At 48.9% G+C, this 16783-nt stretch overlaps 5 protein-coding genes across 5 annotated transcripts; 2 read left to right on the top strand and 3 right to left on the bottom strand.

Moving 5' to 3' along the window:
• Window positions 1–970: 970 nt before the first annotated feature.
• On the bottom strand, window positions 971–4725 carry MSH4 (muts-like protein 4; the record flags this gene model as incomplete). The annotated part of the gene is made up of 1 exon (XM_002179693.1): window positions 971–4725. One exon carries the CDS (start codon window positions 4723–4725, stop codon window positions 1150–1152), a length of 3576 nt encoding a protein of 1191 aa, XP_002179729.1.
• A 347-nt stretch (window positions 4726–5072) lies between these two features.
• Window positions 5073–6977, top strand: PHATRDRAFT_45660 (predicted protein; the record flags this gene model as incomplete). Its single annotated transcript, XM_002179892.1, has 2 exons — window positions 5073–5968; window positions 5995–6977. The coding sequence occupies exons 1-2, from the start codon at window positions 5170–5172 to the stop codon at window positions 6975–6977; spliced, it is 1782 nt and encodes a 593-aa protein (XP_002179928.1). The 5' UTR covers window positions 5073–5169.
• A 166-nt stretch (window positions 6978–7143) lies between these two features.
• On the bottom strand, window positions 7144–11977 carry PHATRDRAFT_45659 (predicted protein; the record flags this gene model as incomplete). The annotated part of the gene is made up of 4 exons (XM_002179692.1): window positions 7144–7917; window positions 7998–8431; window positions 8516–8726; window positions 8801–11977. The coding sequence occupies 4 exons, from the start codon at window positions 11975–11977 to the stop codon at window positions 7216–7218; spliced, it is 4524 nt and encodes a 1507-aa protein (XP_002179728.1). The 3' UTR covers window positions 7144–7215.
• A 605-nt stretch (window positions 11978–12582) lies between these two features.
• PHATRDRAFT_45658 (predicted protein) lies at window positions 12583–14151 on the top strand (the record flags this gene model as incomplete). The annotated part of the gene is made up of 1 exon (XM_002179891.1): window positions 12583–14151. The coding sequence occupies exon 1, from the start codon at window positions 12619–12621 to the stop codon at window positions 14149–14151; it is 1533 nt and encodes a 510-aa protein (XP_002179927.1). The 5' UTR covers window positions 12583–12618.
• Window positions 14152–14326: 175 nt separating this feature from the next.
• PHATRDRAFT_45657 (predicted protein) lies at window positions 14327–16396 on the bottom strand (the record flags this gene model as incomplete). The annotated part of the gene is made up of 1 exon (XM_002179691.1): window positions 14327–16396. One exon carries the CDS (start codon window positions 16394–16396, stop codon window positions 14327–14329), a length of 2070 nt encoding a protein of 689 aa, XP_002179727.1.
• Between the last annotated feature and the right edge of the window lie 387 nt (window positions 16397–16783).

Raw genomic sequence — 16783 nt, 5'->3', positions numbered from 1 at the left:
AATTGCTTTTCACTGGAATGCCTGCTTTTTGTTGGGCTCGGAAGGTGACCATGCGCTCTTGTTTTCATTCGAAAAACGAAGCATGAAGACATCTTATTTTATCATTTCATCTATATAACAGTCGAGAGAAAAAGACTAAGGAAAGTAAATCATAAATACGGAGTGTCCAGGGAATTGAAGATCCAGTTGAATCTGAAAAAGAACCTTTCGACAGTGATCCTCTGATGTTCGTCGTAAAACGAGGTCATTGAATAAAATGAAAAAGGATTAAATCATCGATTTTTTTCCGTGTAATGAAAGCAGCCTTTTTCATTCAATTGTCTTCGGTCCCGTCATACTATCTCCGATTTATACTCTATTTGGTGTCATTGTGTTCCAAATGCTGTCGTCAACAAATAGTTTCGAAATGGCTGGGTACGATGACCATCGGACGATGATCTTGTTCAAGATTGATTTTCCTTCACGGTCGACTTTATTGGGTCTTGCTATGAAACTTGATTGCGAGCAAATCTCTTATATTGGGAGTCATTCGTGCAAGGAGTCATTTACAGTATCTGGGAAAGGAAATCAGACAAACTGGTCACAATAGGTAGCAACAAAATGAGAAAAGTAAACCTGATCTTATCTGGCTGCATGACATCTCCCATAGATATATATCGCTCTCCGTTAATTTCTAAATCAGCCGATAGAAGCGACGTCGACTTTCCACTAAGAATATACATTCAATTTTTAGAATTAGTACGATATTTTACATTTTTAATCTAATATCGACAAGCAAAACGCAAAATTTCTGGATTTACCTCTAGGTCATTGGAGAGAGGGGTGGGGTGGGGCTAACTATAAAATTTGAGATAAATCGATTGTTGCGTCCGATATCGGCTTCTCCGGCCTTCGCAAAACCGCACGAACAGTATATCCTATTTTACGGCTTTGAGTGCAGCAAGCAATGTCTTCTCATAACTCGGTACTGGCTTTTTATTCCAAGTTTTGCGTGCTGGAGGATGTGTATACAGAATGCTAAGTCAGGAATTTACGACAAAGCTATCTATTATCAGTGGTTTTGCAGTCAACGTAAGAAAACAAAACACAGCGAGATATAGTATCCGTTCCCAATTCAACTTGGCCCCGTTCGAAACGGTGTCTCATTTCTCAAAGTGAACCCTCAAACGCAGCAACTGACGATGCTGACGAATTGCTGCTTGAAGAATCAGAGCTTGTCGACGAAGAGCTCAAGCTGGAATTGTCGTTATCCTCTGTTTCGCCAAGTTTTTCAAGGTTGCCATTGGCAGGCGTGGAGGCAAGGGGAAGATCAAAAGTGCCGCTTCCGTTGCGATCGGATGTGAAGATCATATTTGCATTTTGGATCTTACGGTCTTTGAGGGCAGCTTTTGGTGCCCTTACGGGAAGCGAAGGAATGATCCCAATAGAATCTTGCTGTGTATGTGAGGGACTACTGATAAGCATCCTTTCAATTAGCTCGGCAAGATCCTTGTGGCTGTATTTGACGCAGCTACGGTGGAGCTCATCAAGCTCTCGGCGAATACTTTCATATGGCTGAGCTTTATTGTGGGCAACGTATCCTTTAATCTGTGATGCGATGGTGCGGATAGCTAGCATCGCTTCAGCAAACGGATAATGATTGGCTTGTTCAGAGTTGCAAATTGATTCGTCAGGCAGCAATGATTCCACATCTTTGTGAATTGTCTTAGCTGCTGTTACGACTTCTTGTGGCCAGCCGCAAACGCTTGCCAGCTCAACCCCGTAATCTGTTGAGACGGCACAAGTTCCAGACACAACCCGATGGGTGTAATAGATCTGCGATCTTTCACCGTTGCTCACTGATGCCTCCAAATGGACATTCTGTACTTTCAAATAGACATCTCCCAGGCGACAGAGTTGAGGGTAATGAGTGGCAAAAAAAGTCATCGCTCCTTTCTTTAACAGATATTCAGCAATTGACCAAGCGATGGCAACGCCATCTTCGTTGCTAGTGGCACGCCCGAGCTCATCAATAAGAATGAGGGATCTTTCGGTAGCATGATTGCAAATAAAGGCAGTCTCTTTCATTTCCAACATGAAAGTTGAGATATTGTGCTCTTGGTCGTCTGTGTTGCCGATGCGAGAACATATTAGATCCCGGATTGGAATACACGCTTGTTCGGCAGGAACATAGCTACCACAGTGCGCTAGAACAGTGCAGATTGCGATCTGTTTGAGATATGTACTCTTTCCGCTGCCATTGATGCCAGTTATCAGCGTAAATGGCTTTGCGTCTGAGGCAAACGTATCGTTCGGAATATATCCGCTTGAACCATCTGCTGATTCTAAACCATGGCCCTCTATCGCGATAGCGTATCGTCCGCTTCGAATCATCATTGTACATTCCGAATCAGTAGATCCTTCTTCGGAACAGATTGCCTTTTCAGAAAGCACAGGTCGGCACCAAGGCGACTCGCTGAGCGTGACGTGATCGGCAAAACCGTGACACAAGTCCAGCAAGGCAATTGCATCAGACAATGCAGCAAAAGCGTCGAAATATTGACGACCAATATTGAGCACTTCCTGAATTTTATCGTGTGTCATGAGCAAGATATCTTGGACGTTGTCTTGGGCTCTTGTATTAAAGCTTGCAATCTCCTCTGTCGTGCAGTGTATGTGGCGACCCAAAAGAGTGGGCTGTGTAAAAACAAGTGGGAGATCAGTACCAATATCCGATGGTACTGCCAAAAAGTAGCCGCGGCTAGCCGTGTACTTGACTTTTACCTGCATTCCGTATACTTCTGCATATTCGTCTGCCTTTCGGTAAATATCATCAACATTAGCCAAGAATGCCTTACGTAGAATTCCCATCATTCCGTCAGACTCACACCTCAGCGCAAAGCATTCTTGATGGCGCATTGCGTTAGGGTTCCGAGTGTAAGCGGTACTTTCGGTGAAAACATCCAGAATAGCTTTGTGGACTTCGTTAAAAGCTGGCTGATTCAATGAAAAGATAATGGCACGTAGCAAATGACTGGAGTATCTCCGACTCTCTATCGTGTGTGCTGAATGAAGGCTCGATGAGTTACAACCACCCAAACCGATCAATAGACTCGACCTATCTGTCACAATTGTAGTATTTTCGTCCTCATCATTTGGAGAATTGATCTGCTGTACGGTGGAGATTTCTTTCTCGGTTTGCCTCATAGCTCCGGTGGTGCTTTCGAGCTGATTCTTCAATATCTGTACAAGGGCTGGCAAGGCTTTTAGTGTCGATTTGATAGCCACCAATGCAGAGATTCCCTTGCTTGCTAACCGCTGAGAAACGGCGGGACGCTGTCGTTGATGGCCATCCATGCCCATGTCTTTACAATCGAGGCGCGGTACCAGGGCAATATGGTTCAACATTCGGTCGACATCTGGCAAATTCATCAAATGCTCCATCACATCGTAAAAGAAAGCTTCATTGCCAAGGAACGTGTCAACAAGTTCTTGTCGGGCGTGAATGGTGGCAATTTGTGTTGGTGGCGACATGAGATTGGTGCGCAACAACCGACTTCCTACTGTTGTTTTGGTACAATCAATGGAACCCACCAGCGAATCCTTCAACTTTCCGGTTTTCGCATTCATGAGCAACTCGAGTTGTAAGAGAGTTGAACGATCGATAGCCATGCGATGATTTCCTCCAGCATTAATGTGCAAATTTAAGCTGTTTCGGGTCAAGCATGCTCCCAAATGTTGCTGTGTATAGCGCAAGACGGCATTGGCCGATGACAATAGTATGTAGTCCTCCACAAGCTTGGCGTCGTACGTCTCTTCGCGCGCTACAACACGCAAAAGCTCGGCTCCCTTTGTTTGATCAAAGCAGACACGCGAAATAAACTTGACCATGACCTGCTTTCGTGTATGTCTTACGCTGTCGCCGTATTCGTCGCTCTCTTCAACGCTGCTTTGATTGTAGTGCTTGTCTTCGTTGATGCTGGCCATTGTGCCGGTTTTCCATAAATTTCGTTGCCGACGTCGCTGAGCAATGTTCCGGCCGTTGGTTTTGTCTCGTAGGACGGCACTTCCGTTGTCAGCGTTTGCGGTAGTCGTTGTGACACTGTACAGTTCGAGGATTTTCCGGGCCAATTGTGACGTTTGGCGACCTTCGTTCAACAAAACTTCGTCCGGTTGCAGCAGTTCCAAGTACGCCAAGGTCTCTGCGTAGGTTTGTCCGTTGCCTTGTTTCGTAGCGTGTAGTACGGTTGGTGCGCCGGCGTCCAGGGAAGCAACGCAGGTTTCCCGGGCCAAGTTTTCCGCCACAGCGCACACGATGTGCGCTGTGGCCTTGGTCTGCGTCTGCATTCCGTGATACCGCGCTCGTTGGTGAGCTGGGGTACCCGAGGCTCGAGAAAATCGGGATTTTTGCGAATACTGGGAAGACTTCCGACTCGCTACCGAACCAGGTACCGTTCGTTGGGATCGTGAGGACGCCTGGGCGGACGGAAAGAGGCGCTTGCGGTGGAGGGAGGAGGCAAGGCTTTGCGTTGCGCGAGTTCCGTACAATCCCGATCCCAGACTTTTGCAAGCTAATGACGCAGCATCATCGTGTGATAGTGAGACTTCTAGAGCCGTTCCGGAAGCCCCCCCGGTTAAGGAGACTTTGGAGGCGAGATCCAACGGTGCCGGGTCAGATCCATTCGCGGATGGTGTACTGCTCTTACTCTTGCGCTTGCTTCGATTCTTGTGAGGTTGGGACTCCATTGTTTCGCGGGAAAGTGGTCGCGAGAGGAGAGTTGTGTGAATGCGTCGCGGATTACAACGAGTAGCTCGATCCCGATGAGCACTTCGCTTTCCAACAGTTGGAGCGTCTCGTATTCTTTGCCACTGAGGGTTCTTCGTCTTTGGTCTTGATTTCTGCTTGGACGAGGTTGGATTTCTTTAAGAGTCCATCAGAAACGACCGCGAGAATAGAATGATGGCAAGTTTGGTATTTAAATTCGTAAAACTTAGAATTTAAAGACTAAACATTCAAACGGTGACAGCACCCATGTCTGCGAGTATCGACGTATCCCTCGCACACCGCACAAAACACTCCACTATCCACAAACCGACGACAGTGACAGTTTGACCAAAATCTTGGCAAGCAAAGCTAAGTACAAGTGCCGAAATGGTCCATCGAACCAAACACACGTAGTGTACGACATTATGGCGATCCACACCCTGCAAGTACAGTGCCTGTTAGTGATGCTGGTATTATTGGCATGCAGCTGGGGTAGTGCCAGTTGCGCGGGGAAACTAGCCGTGGCCTTTGCATCGACGCGACCGATACGGTCGACTTTTCCTTCAACCGGATTCGTAAAGGTGAATCTTCATCGTTCCTACCAGGCACCTCTTTACGTTCTACCACAGATTCCCGAAGAAACGCCCTCGTCGCCTTCAACGAAAAGATTTCGCTTTCTTTCCAAATTGGGTATTGGTACGGCTAGGAAAGATGGCCGCGCTATTCGCAATATCGCCCGGACCGAAAAAAAAGCCCGAACCATTTACAACATCACCACACAGATGGACTTGGACAACTACTGGAAAGATGATCAACGTCGGTTCCGCAAGGATGAAAAGGGTACCATCGATTATGATTGGCTGATTCGGTCACTGAACGTGAGCGGCGATACCCAAATCATAGGGGACCCCTCACGTCCGGAATATGTTCATCCCGTCGCTCAACTCGTACACGAGCGCCAGCGGCGGGGTACAGCCTTGGGACAGCACAAAGATGGTTGTAAACTCGCCTTGGCTGTCGAAGGTGGAGGAATGCGTGGCTGCGTGACGGCCGGGATGATTTGTGCCCTCCATCACTTGAATTTGACGTCCGTATTCGACGTAATCTACGGCTCGTCGGCAGGGAGCATCACCTCCGCGTACTTTATTACGGGACAGTTGCCCTGGTTCGGACCAGAAGTCTACTACGATCAGCTAACGACGGCAGGCAAGAATTTTATTGATAGTAGTCGCTTGTTTCGGGCACTAAAGGGCTCGGTTTGCTGGATCCGCGGTTGTACCGGGATGTAATAACACGCCCCGACGGCAAACCCGTCTTAAACCTCAAATACTTGCTCAAAACGACCGTCAAGGATACCAAACCATTGGATTGGGACAAATTTTTGGAACAGCAAACGCTCCAACCTTTGAATGTGGTAACCTCCGGCCTCAAGAGTCAGCGATCGATTGTCCTAAGCTATGAAAACGGTGGTTTCGAAAATTTGAATGAATTGACAGATTGCATGCATGCGTCCTGCCTATTACCGGGCATTGCTGGGCCTGTCATGAACCTGGATATGCGGTCTACTTCTCAACGGGGGAAAACTCCCAAATTGATGCTTGGTAATGGACGGATGGAAGACTACCTCGAACCGTTGGCGGACGCTTTGATTTACGAACCGCTCCCCTATCGATCGGCCGTTGCGGCCGGCGCGACACATGTCGTAGTCTTACGGTCGCGCCCAGACGGTACTGATGTGACTGGAAAGGGTGGTATTTTTGAACGCATGATTTTTCGACGGTTTCTTTTACGCAAGAACAGACTTCCCCACATGTTTCAGCGACTTTCCCAGCAACTTCATAAGAAGTTGTATGCTGAACAAGTGATTGAGGTTAACGAAGCAGCATATAGTAAACAAGATTTCAAGGATACTTCTAACCCACACTTACTCGGCGTTGCGCTACCTCCTGGATCACCGGAAGTTGTCCGACTAGAAACCGGCCGTGAGGCAATCTTTGAAGGAATTCGGAGAGGTTTCGCTCGGGCGTACGATTGCCTCGTTGAAGACCCAAAGGAGCGCGGTCGTGGACAAATCGTAGCCAAGGAGTACTTTCCGGACGAGATTTTGGATTACGATCCTTTGACGATTAGTGAAACTGACAGATCGGCCTTTGAAGTCTACATGAAAAAGAGTGGAATCACACCAAAATCATGGGGAGACAAAGAACACCGAGCTAGACCAACAGTGCGATGAAAGCACTCGCATAGCTACACGAAACATATAATCAGACTTACAGTTACTTTTCTTGCCAGTTTGCTTGATAAAAAAAGAAGACTCTTGTCCCGACGAATTCACGCCCGAAATTGGGTTCAGCACAAATCTACCTAATTTGTGTGAAAGCTGAAATTGCTATTTCAAGTAAGGAATAACTTCGATTTTTAACAACTCATTCTGAGCTTTCGAATCTGTGCTTATTTTCAACTACGAAGGATTATCCTTTGTGATCAGGACAGATAAAGGCAAAAACTCGAGCGCCCACCGAACAGACATCGTTGTGCTGCAGCGGAAGCGACCCCATGTCAATCAAAAGTCTCTTCCCATTATGGGTAACGATGTCTTCGTTTGATAAGCAGGAGAACTGAAAAGAAGAATTGTTATTTGTTGCAAAAGTGATACAGGCAGCATTCTCTGTACACGATCCTGGCATACCCCCCACATGGCAATCAAGCCTTCCTACACTTCCCCCAAATGGCACTGCTCCAAACCCAAGTGCCTTGTATGCTCGCTGCGTAGTCTTGCTTGCGCTACCGAGAACACACATAGTCCCTTGCATAGCGCTGCGGAACTTCTCGTTCACACCATCCTCGTCGTATTCGACAGCAAGCATTTGAATAGCAGTCATCGTGTCTTGTTCGGACCCAGGTTTGCTGTTCTCAATAAAGGCTTCCAAATTCCATTCAAACACGCTCGGAGAGAGACCATAAAGCATTGCTCCGCCGATACATGCCATGCCAAGAGTGGAGAACGCAGGAATACAGGGTCGCAGAATCGGGTCTACGGCCGAATGGCTGACCTGGGTGTCAGCGACCCAATAGCCTACATCAATGGCTGCGGTCAAGTTATGAGCAGTGAGCTTAGTGAGCTCGGCATCTTTCATACCAGCATAGATTTCTCGGTATGAGAGGATCGGAGCCTGCAATGGAACCACGGCAAGCGATGAGAATTATAAGAAAAAAAATAGTTGACAATTTAATCTGCGCAGCGATCACTTACTTTGCTAACCCCTTTAGCAACGGTGGTCCCTATCGCTTCCTTTTCGTACCTGGGCGAAGCTTTGAACTTCTTCTCTGCGGTCTTTTCCTTGGCTGCTCGTTTTCGCTTTTTTGGCGCGTCCGACGTCTTTTTTGTAGATTGTTTTTTCGCCTTTTCGGGCGAAAGCGCAGCAACGGGCACTTTCTTCGATACGTCTCCTACCTTTCTGCCATTTGCGACCTGCGTTTTTGTAGCATCATTGTTCTTCTGTTCCTCCTTCGTCTTCAGTTTTTTAGTAACAGGCTTCTTTTTTTTCTCAGGCTTGGGAGTCGGTTCGGGAATCTTACCGCTGGCAATATCCCGCTTCTCCTGCTCATAGGCAGCCGCGGCCTCTTCGCCCTCCTTTTGGGCTGCCCTTGTAGCCTCTTCGCCATAAAGAATAAGATGTGCCCACGCTATAAATTTGAAAGTAACATGTAAGCTGGTCGAAAATAGTTACTCTTCTCCTCAACAAACTAGTAGAACTTTTGACTACTTACCATATATAGCTGCGGCGTCCCATTCCGAATCAAATGTACCCAGATAATGATTAACTCCCATGAAAGAAATTTGACTTTGCCATCGATCATGGCCCTTCCTGGCCTGTCTACAAACTCCGCGGTAGGCATAGATGTGTCGCTTTGAGTTTCCTCCAGTTCGTGACGTTTGCCGTGGATCGCGGAGCAAAGGTTTTACGTCAGGAGGGAGATCCTGTTCCCGAGCCAAACAAATTTGATCAGTCGAAGTAGTAATTGAAACAGACAGAGCAGCAGTAGCACACTTACCTTTATGTTGATGACCGAAAGCGCGGGTACAACGTTCGAAGCGCTGCCTCCAAGCCCACTCGTTGATGCAGGAGTTATGTCTTCGTACACAATTTTTGATCCATCCGGTTTGAAATTGAACTCGGCCTTAGGAGACTTCATTCCCTTTCGGATAACCTCGTCATGCTTCTTAGCTGCATCATCGATGCTGTCAAAAAACTCTATGTCCTTGTCGTTTTCTGACCTTTTGAATCGCTGACCATCAATTTTGATGAAATGCTTGCCTTCTTTACTGACCCATACACCGCGGTACCCCGGAACACGGAGAGAACCGTCAGGATCCTTTTCACCCATGGGCGCTACGATTTGCTGAGAAGAACCTGGTCGCGAAGCTTTTTTCTTGCCTACACCACTCTTCACACCACCCTGCCCAACTGTTGGCGTTGCTCCGACCGTACCAGCTTGATCGCCGCTACTTCCAGCTGAAGACTGTCCACAAGAACGTTCGTGATGAGTCCTGGCTTGGCTTGTTATGCAATCACTTCCACATGTACGGCATAGCCATGTGCCTGGTGGAGCATGCAAGGCAGACACATGCTGTCGCAAGCCTTGCTCAGAACCGAAGTGCCGACCACAACAAACAGCTGGTCGAAACGCCATGGTGCCCGCCACTTGCCCGTTGGCACCTGAAGATGTTGTGGATGACGCTGTCGTAATTTCTTCACAAAAGTGACCATAGTGATTCGATGCTTTCATGGCTTCCAAAATATTTTGGAAGCTGGCCTTTCCCAATTCGAACCGCAACCATGACGTTTCGGGTGGACCCAGACATACCAATGAACTGCGCCGTGAAAAGGCGATTTTATTGTCCAACACAAACGTTTCCTCTTGCACGATGTCGTGGACTCGGGGTAAATAGGACCGATCGGGTGGCGGCAACTCACCTGTCAGGGACAGCAGCGCCAGGCGTTTCATATCTTTTATAGCAGAACCGGCGTGATGTACAACTGTAGACCGTGCCACTAGCTTGCGAAAGTGTTCCATACTAGCAGCATCAGATGTTATTCGACTCCTATCCCATTCTTCTCGGACAACGTCTGAAAAGTGTGGTGCCAGAAAGTCAATCAACCCAGATACTGGTATAACATCGCCTGAAGTGGCCTTGCTCAACTGGGTAGGTGACGGGCTCGCAGCTACCAAAATTCTATGACGGGATGTTAGGCCGACCCATGCGTCCTTGAGTACCGCTTCGGAAAACTCGCCAGCTTGAAAATCCCATCCCCGGAAAGCTGTTCCGGCCAACCCCGTCTGATGATCATTGGCACTGAAAATACCGCTAGTCCAAACATGCCCCAAGGCTGAATTTTGATCACCTTGAGCGGCCGCCATCCAGGAAGCCCCGTCATCCAAAACCACAGTCTCTAAGGGCACTTGACAAAAATGCAAAAAGTCTTCTAAGAAATCTGCATATGACGCCACCAAAACGTGGAGAGGTGCTCCGGACAGTCCTGATGCCTTTGAAAAGTGCCGGCGCATACTACGGCGCTGAGAAGTACCACCTTGGTAAGCCAATACTTGTAGCTTTCGAGTCTCTGGTGTAGTAACGAGTTGAATATTTGTATGCAAGTCATGAAACTCTTGAGCGAAACGGCGTACCTCAGGCTCAGTTGTCAATATAAGGTGAGGCCCATAATTGTTGTCCTCATTCGCTAGAGTCCGTAACAGATTGGCAACTCGTCCATACCGAGACGACCAGTTAACATCGTGGTACAAGGCGTGACCGGCACCTTGGTGGAGGATCGACAAAAGTCGCGGTAAGCAAGCCGTGTTCCATTCTTCTGTCAAGGCACCTTTCATTGGTTGATAGGGAATAACGGGCAAATCTTCGGAGGCTACGGAACGCGATTCTTCATCTGTACAGCCACCGTCGTCTTCGGGGTCCCAATCGAAAGGATTTGGAATAACCAAATACTGAGTATCAGTGCTTTCGTCGACATCATGTTCCTGACGGGCGTTGGCCTTCCGGTATTCGTACCGCAGTTTCGACCGCCGGGTGGCGTTTTCTACGACAGAAATGGTCCTCTGGCCTAGCTTCCGAGCTTCAACAACAACGGCTCCCATGTTTACGTCCGTTGATGATGTAGATACATTTGCTGCGGTCGTGTTTTCGCTGTCATCTGCAACCGCCGACACTTTTTTCGGATTTTGCGGGACATTGACGATATCCAACGATTCGTCATCAACGCCACCGTCGTTCGCAACATTCACATGGACGGGCGTCAAGGCGGCAAAGACAAGGTTTCCCGCAGCACATAAAATTGCCCTGCTGGAATTGAATCGAAAGTCCAAAGCGGCAGCGGAAGATGCCGGCGTATTGCGGGTAAATTTTGGAGTGGTGGGCTCTTTGGGCGCCGGCGGTACGGTAGTTGTGTCGGGTTTTGTCGTGGACATGCGGAGTGAATTGCTTGTGGACGGAGTCTGCTCCGGCACCTCGATAGTTTCGGTCTCAATCTTACTCTTTTGAGGCAACGGATGCTTCGGCAATGTGCTTGACGGTATCGAGTCAACAGCCTTGGTCTCGACAACGGCAGCTTCTGGGGCCGTAGAAGTAGTCGGAGTAATTTTTGCCTTGGTCCTTTTAGGTACGGAGGCTATCGCCTTCTTTTCAATTTTGACACTGCTTTTGCGCTTGGCGTATTCCTTATTGTTGTGTGCCCGTTCCAACGCTTGGTGGCGTAATTGAATGAGTGCTTCGTGAGCTTGCAACTCCTTCGGCAAACCAACAATGTCGCCAATCTCTGCGGGTTCATCCGGTTCCATGGGTTTTTGGAGGGCGTTCAGGACAGCCGTGGCGGCAAGATCAAAGGCTTGTCGGACCACGGCAGCGTTGTTGGGCGCTTGTAAGAAGGACAGCGTTGCACGTACGTCAAAGTCGGTGGACATGGGCATTTCGTGGTCCGTCGTATTCATGTGCGACTCAACGAGACTCTTGCGGTAGGTCAGCAGACGCGCCGCCATATCGCGTGCTCGCCAAGATGGTGTAAAAGACACCGCACTGGAGGATTGCGTTTCGTTGGACGGGACGACGGCCGCTGCCGGATCGGTCGAAGACGGCGACGCCGCCCCCGACGAAACGGGCAGTGGTAATTGCTTACCCGCACTCGTCGTGCTGGGAAGTTGTTTGCCTCCAACTTGCATGGTGACGGAAATTCCCAGAAATCTGACAGTGACTACTGTTGAGTTCTTGTTAACAGTGGACAATAGTCGCTTCTTCAAAATGAGTACAATAGTACGATAGTACAACTATATAGGCAAGAGCAAATGGAACTCGTCGAGGCAAGTACGCGACATAGAACGCAATAGCAATTCGACAGATTACACGCAGCTACTGAATAGGGGTGAAGGATGCTTTATTGTCTACGTAGAATGTGTACCATGTTTTTGACTCCTCTAGAAAACAAGCGGCAGTTTTTGCCACGCAGGAGGCCAGGCCAGGCCAGGCCTCGTTCCTCGCCGCCATGGTCGAGTTTTTCCTTGCTGTTAGGTGGTACACACAGTATACAGTATAGGTATGCACACGGGAAATCTTTGAATATGGGATATATATATAGGTAGTCACCCAGTGATTTCGGAAGTCATACCGCGGCCAGACGATACTGAGACCATTCATCCGTGAGAGTGAATCACGGTCATTCATGATTGAGGAGGTCGCCGGAAGCGAGAGGTTTCGATGACTAACAATAGGTGTGAACATGTAACGAGTATCACCCACCAGTAGAACAAAACACCATGGGGGATACCAGGGCACACGCGTCGAGACCCCAGTCACCTACAAAACAATGTTCGATTTGAATACAATCCTTTCCCGCAAATCGTCTGCGACCAGTGAGACAATCCAGAAACTCAACAACCTACTGTACGATGAGTCCGTTCAAACGATCACCAGCTTCGAACTCAACCAGCTCGCGTCCTTGACCTACCACGAATCATCCCTGGCTGGCGCCGACGACGATTTGGCTGAAGCAATATACGAAGCTCTAGGCAGAGTCCTATCACAACCGGCATCGCAAACTCCCTTGGCGCTGCACAAGGCATTGGCGGTAGTCCATCACGTTTTAATTTTCGGTGCCGAAAAATCGTTGGCCGAGGCCATCTTTCTCGGCAAACACGTCGACTTTTTGCAATCCTACAATACCGTACTCTTGGCACAGCAACAGGCCGGTGCCGCCGGAATATTCATGCGTATCAAAGGTGGAGGAGTGGACAAGGGTGGACCCGTACGTGAGGCGTCCCAAAAAGTCCTGCGCTTGCTGACGAATCGCCAGGTCTTGACACGGGAGCGCCAAGCCCAAGCCGACCCAAATTCCCTTGTACCGATTGGGAATCGTCAGGAGGCCGCGTTCGTCACGGACGATGTGCGCTTGTACGCACTGCAAAAGCGTATGGAGCGAGAACGGAGCATGATGACCCGCAGCAATTTAGCCAAGGCCGACAACGGGTTCGGCAGCGGCTACACGTCCCGGGACGGTAAGGCGGTTGTGGGAGCCGCACACGGGCTCGACGAAATGCTCAAGATGGAGCAGCGCGAAAAGAACCGATTTACTGATGATGGCGTCACGCGTCAGTCTGTCTCCACGGGCTACGTAGCTCCAATATTGACCAACGCGTTCGGAGCAACCGAATTTGCTCAAAAACACATGCCTCCACTGGACTTGTTGGATCTCGGTGATGCGACGGCACCAGTGATAACGACATTGCATGGTGGTCCGCAAGAAACCGATTTCTTGGATTTTTCGAGCGATTTACCAGCTTTGGATTATCAGTCAAGACCGGTGGAAGCCGCCGATGGTCTGTTGTCGCTGGATTATACCAGTGATGTGATGGGAACAGACAGCACTGGCAATGGAAATGATTTGTTTGGCAACACCACCGATCTTTTGGGTGACCTAACTATAGTTGATGCATCGTCGACTAACACAGCATCACGCAACTGTATGGTGAGCGAACCCAGCCCAAGCGGTCACGATAGATTCGCTGCCTTGGACGAATTGGTGAAATCAATCCCTATGTCTTCCTCGAGCGCGAAATCCGCCATTGGTACGACAAGTTTGTCAAGCAATTCACACTTTGACAATTTGGGCACTTTAGGTGTTGTAGATAGGAGTGCCGAGAGCGCTACTGATTTCGCCAGCTCCTACGAGTCTTCCACGCTAAAGATTTCAGCCTCCACGCCGACCTGGAGTACGTCGCTCGAGGATGGGGACGATTCCGAAAACGGTTTTATCATGGGCGGTGTCACCGGAGCCGGTCTAGAACCCATGGGGGCTGCCCCGGCCGCACCCCCACCACCTCCTGGAAACGTATGGCATTAATTGACTGTGATACATATTTTTTCCCTCTTATGTGTTTTTGACACGTGCAGCGACGGACCGTTAATACTGGAGAGATCATATCATCCAACGTACTCTAATTTGTAAGTAATCTAGGTGTTTTCCAACGTTCATATTTACTGCGCAAAATTGGATTGTTGGATCTGAATGGAACCCCTTACCACTCCAAAACCCCATCCACATCGTACTTGGCCGCAATGTCGCCGTAGTGGTTGACCCACAAACTCTCGCATTCGGCATCAGTCCACTCCGTAGCTCCGTTACATTGCGACGATGTGTCCCGCATCACTGTGTCGAAGTCGGCACACAATGCGCGTACTTCTTGATCATCATCGTTGCACAAGTGCAGGTACTGATTATTACTGTGCCAATCGAAGATAGACGCAAGTCGCAGCATAGTTAAACCCTCTTCGGGCAGGCTTACATCATTGTGCTGGAGAACGTGGTAGAGGTACTCCGGACCTGTCCAGGTCAAAAGCACGTTGGAAAGACCAACATGCTGATGATACATGCCATAAAGACTTGAGTAACGAGAGTCCGACGTATCCTGATTAAGGCTTCGGAACTCTGAAAAGACAGTCGTCAAAGGCGGTGCGCACCCAACAATCCAACCTCGACTAGAAATTGTCCAGTTGTATTCATTCTGGTTGCCTTTGTATGTTTCCAAAACATGCGCGACTGATCCCAGGCAGTACATAAGTGCAAGAAGTTGCACCCAGTCTGGGTGTCCGGCGTGACGCGCGATTTCGGCGGTTCGAAAACAACGCGTCCTTAGCGAAACGCTACGTCCCGAAATATCAAAGGGATACTCTGGCAAGGCTTGAACTGCGTCGAGCGCTTGTCTGATGGTCAGAGAGCCGTGGTTGAATTTCAAATAGCGATCCCGCATCGCGTACACGTAATCAACGGTCTGCGCCTTCCATTGCTGGCGATAGTGTTGACGCCGCGGTGGCGTGTCGGTCGTACACGTGAGGCTAAAGTTGTCACGTGACGCCTGCCAAAACGCCGGTGTTCTGGAGCATGACATGACAGATGATTTTGCGTCCAAACAAAGGAAGAGCCCTCTGGATGATTGGAGCATCCAAAGTTCTTTTAGACGGGCTTCCGGAATGTGTTCGTCCGAATCGTTCTCGTCATCATTGAGCGTCTGAGTCGCGTCCGAAAATCGAAGCAAGCGAAATTTGCAGGCTTCGTGCGTTGCACTGCTACCACCATCCGTTTTGCATCGACCTTCCTCAGTCACAAAGAGACAACGCCCGCATGTTGTCCACAGCTCAACCTGTCCAAAGCCGTCTTCCACCAAAAGCCAGTGTTGCTCAACACGTTGCGCAATGTGATACAGCTGTTCCGTTGCACAACCTGCTCGTTTTCCCGGAGCTTGCAAAAGAATTACCGGCAAAAAGCCTCCGTTGCGCCCCACTAGAGATTCTGTATCAGTTTTTTTGTACTTTGAAGTATCACGTCTCGCAGTGGCTTCTTCAAAAAGAATCGTTCTTAGCATTGTAATCTTTCGGTAGGTTGTTCCGTCATTGTTATGGAGGTACTGAATCTTGGCGTCGGGCTTTACTGCACATCCCATGCGCTTGTAAAAATTAACAAGTTTGTCGTGCCTTTCTACATCCTCTTCCGCGTCCAAAACACATTGCAGAGAGGACGGGACGCCATTGTTGCAAGACGAGCGAGGTGTGTTCCCAAACGCTTGCAACCTTTGTTTTGCTTGTGTTTGGTAGCGATGCCGCAACGAAGCGAGCGCTTCCCGAAACAGTAAACCCCCAAAATCGTAGCCCCGGTACGGTGCTTTGACATCAAGGACGTAAATTTTGGCCTGCTCGTCATGCTCTTGCTGCATTTTCTGTTCCTCCAAGGAGTATATAACTTTGGCAATAGCTCCAGGTTGATCCGAACGGAACAATAATATTCGTTCTTCGCCAGGATGCCGCGCTACGGCACCTCCCTGTCGATGTTCCAGCCGTAGCGTGAATCCACTACTCTGGCGAATAGAGTGGTTGTCTTTCTCCTGCTGATCGCTGGAGGGAAACAGATCTACCAAATGCAATGTTTTTGCAAAGCACGATTCACGATTGGACAAGGCCTGAAGCCAAGGTTGCGTCGGGACCGGTGAATATCCCTCGCAGCGCCGGCGTTTGGTCTGTGATGGTTCCATCCGGCAGACCTCGCGTTCCGTGAAACCGGTTCGTCGTTCGCTCGAGGAAATCGCAAATTCCATTTTCTGTGAATATCACGGCTGTTGTTGTTTTTATTTTCTGGGTTAAGAAGCAGTAAGAGTTTGAAACTATATACGTAGATGCCGTCACCGATTACACGACCTCTGTCACCATGGTGTCAAGTCAACCTGTGATGCCAATGGGGAAAAACGTTGACAGTAACTGTGAATTGGTTTTGGTGTTCCGGTGGGCATCAAAGAATCTGAATGCCGCGAAATAACCAGTCACTACCGACGACGTGGCGACCTCACAAAGATTTTTTTTCATTCAAACAGTAGCTGTAAACTTTTGCTGACAGTTAGACTTCTGGTATCCCCGGAAACAACCTGTCCTACAACCGTCGGAATGGTTCTGGACAGTCCCAGGTTTTTCTCCTTGTCAATATACTT

The sequence above is a fragment of the Phaeodactylum tricornutum genome, chromosome 7, assembly GCF_000150955.2.
Source record: "Phaeodactylum tricornutum CCAP 1055/1 chromosome 7, whole genome shotgun sequence".
Classification (NCBI taxonomy): Eukaryota; Bacillariophyta; class Bacillariophyceae; order Surirellales; family Neidiaceae; genus Phaeodactylum; species Phaeodactylum tricornutum.
Note: the sequence above shows the minus strand (reverse complement) of the source record. Positions and strands in the feature narration are given on the sequence as shown.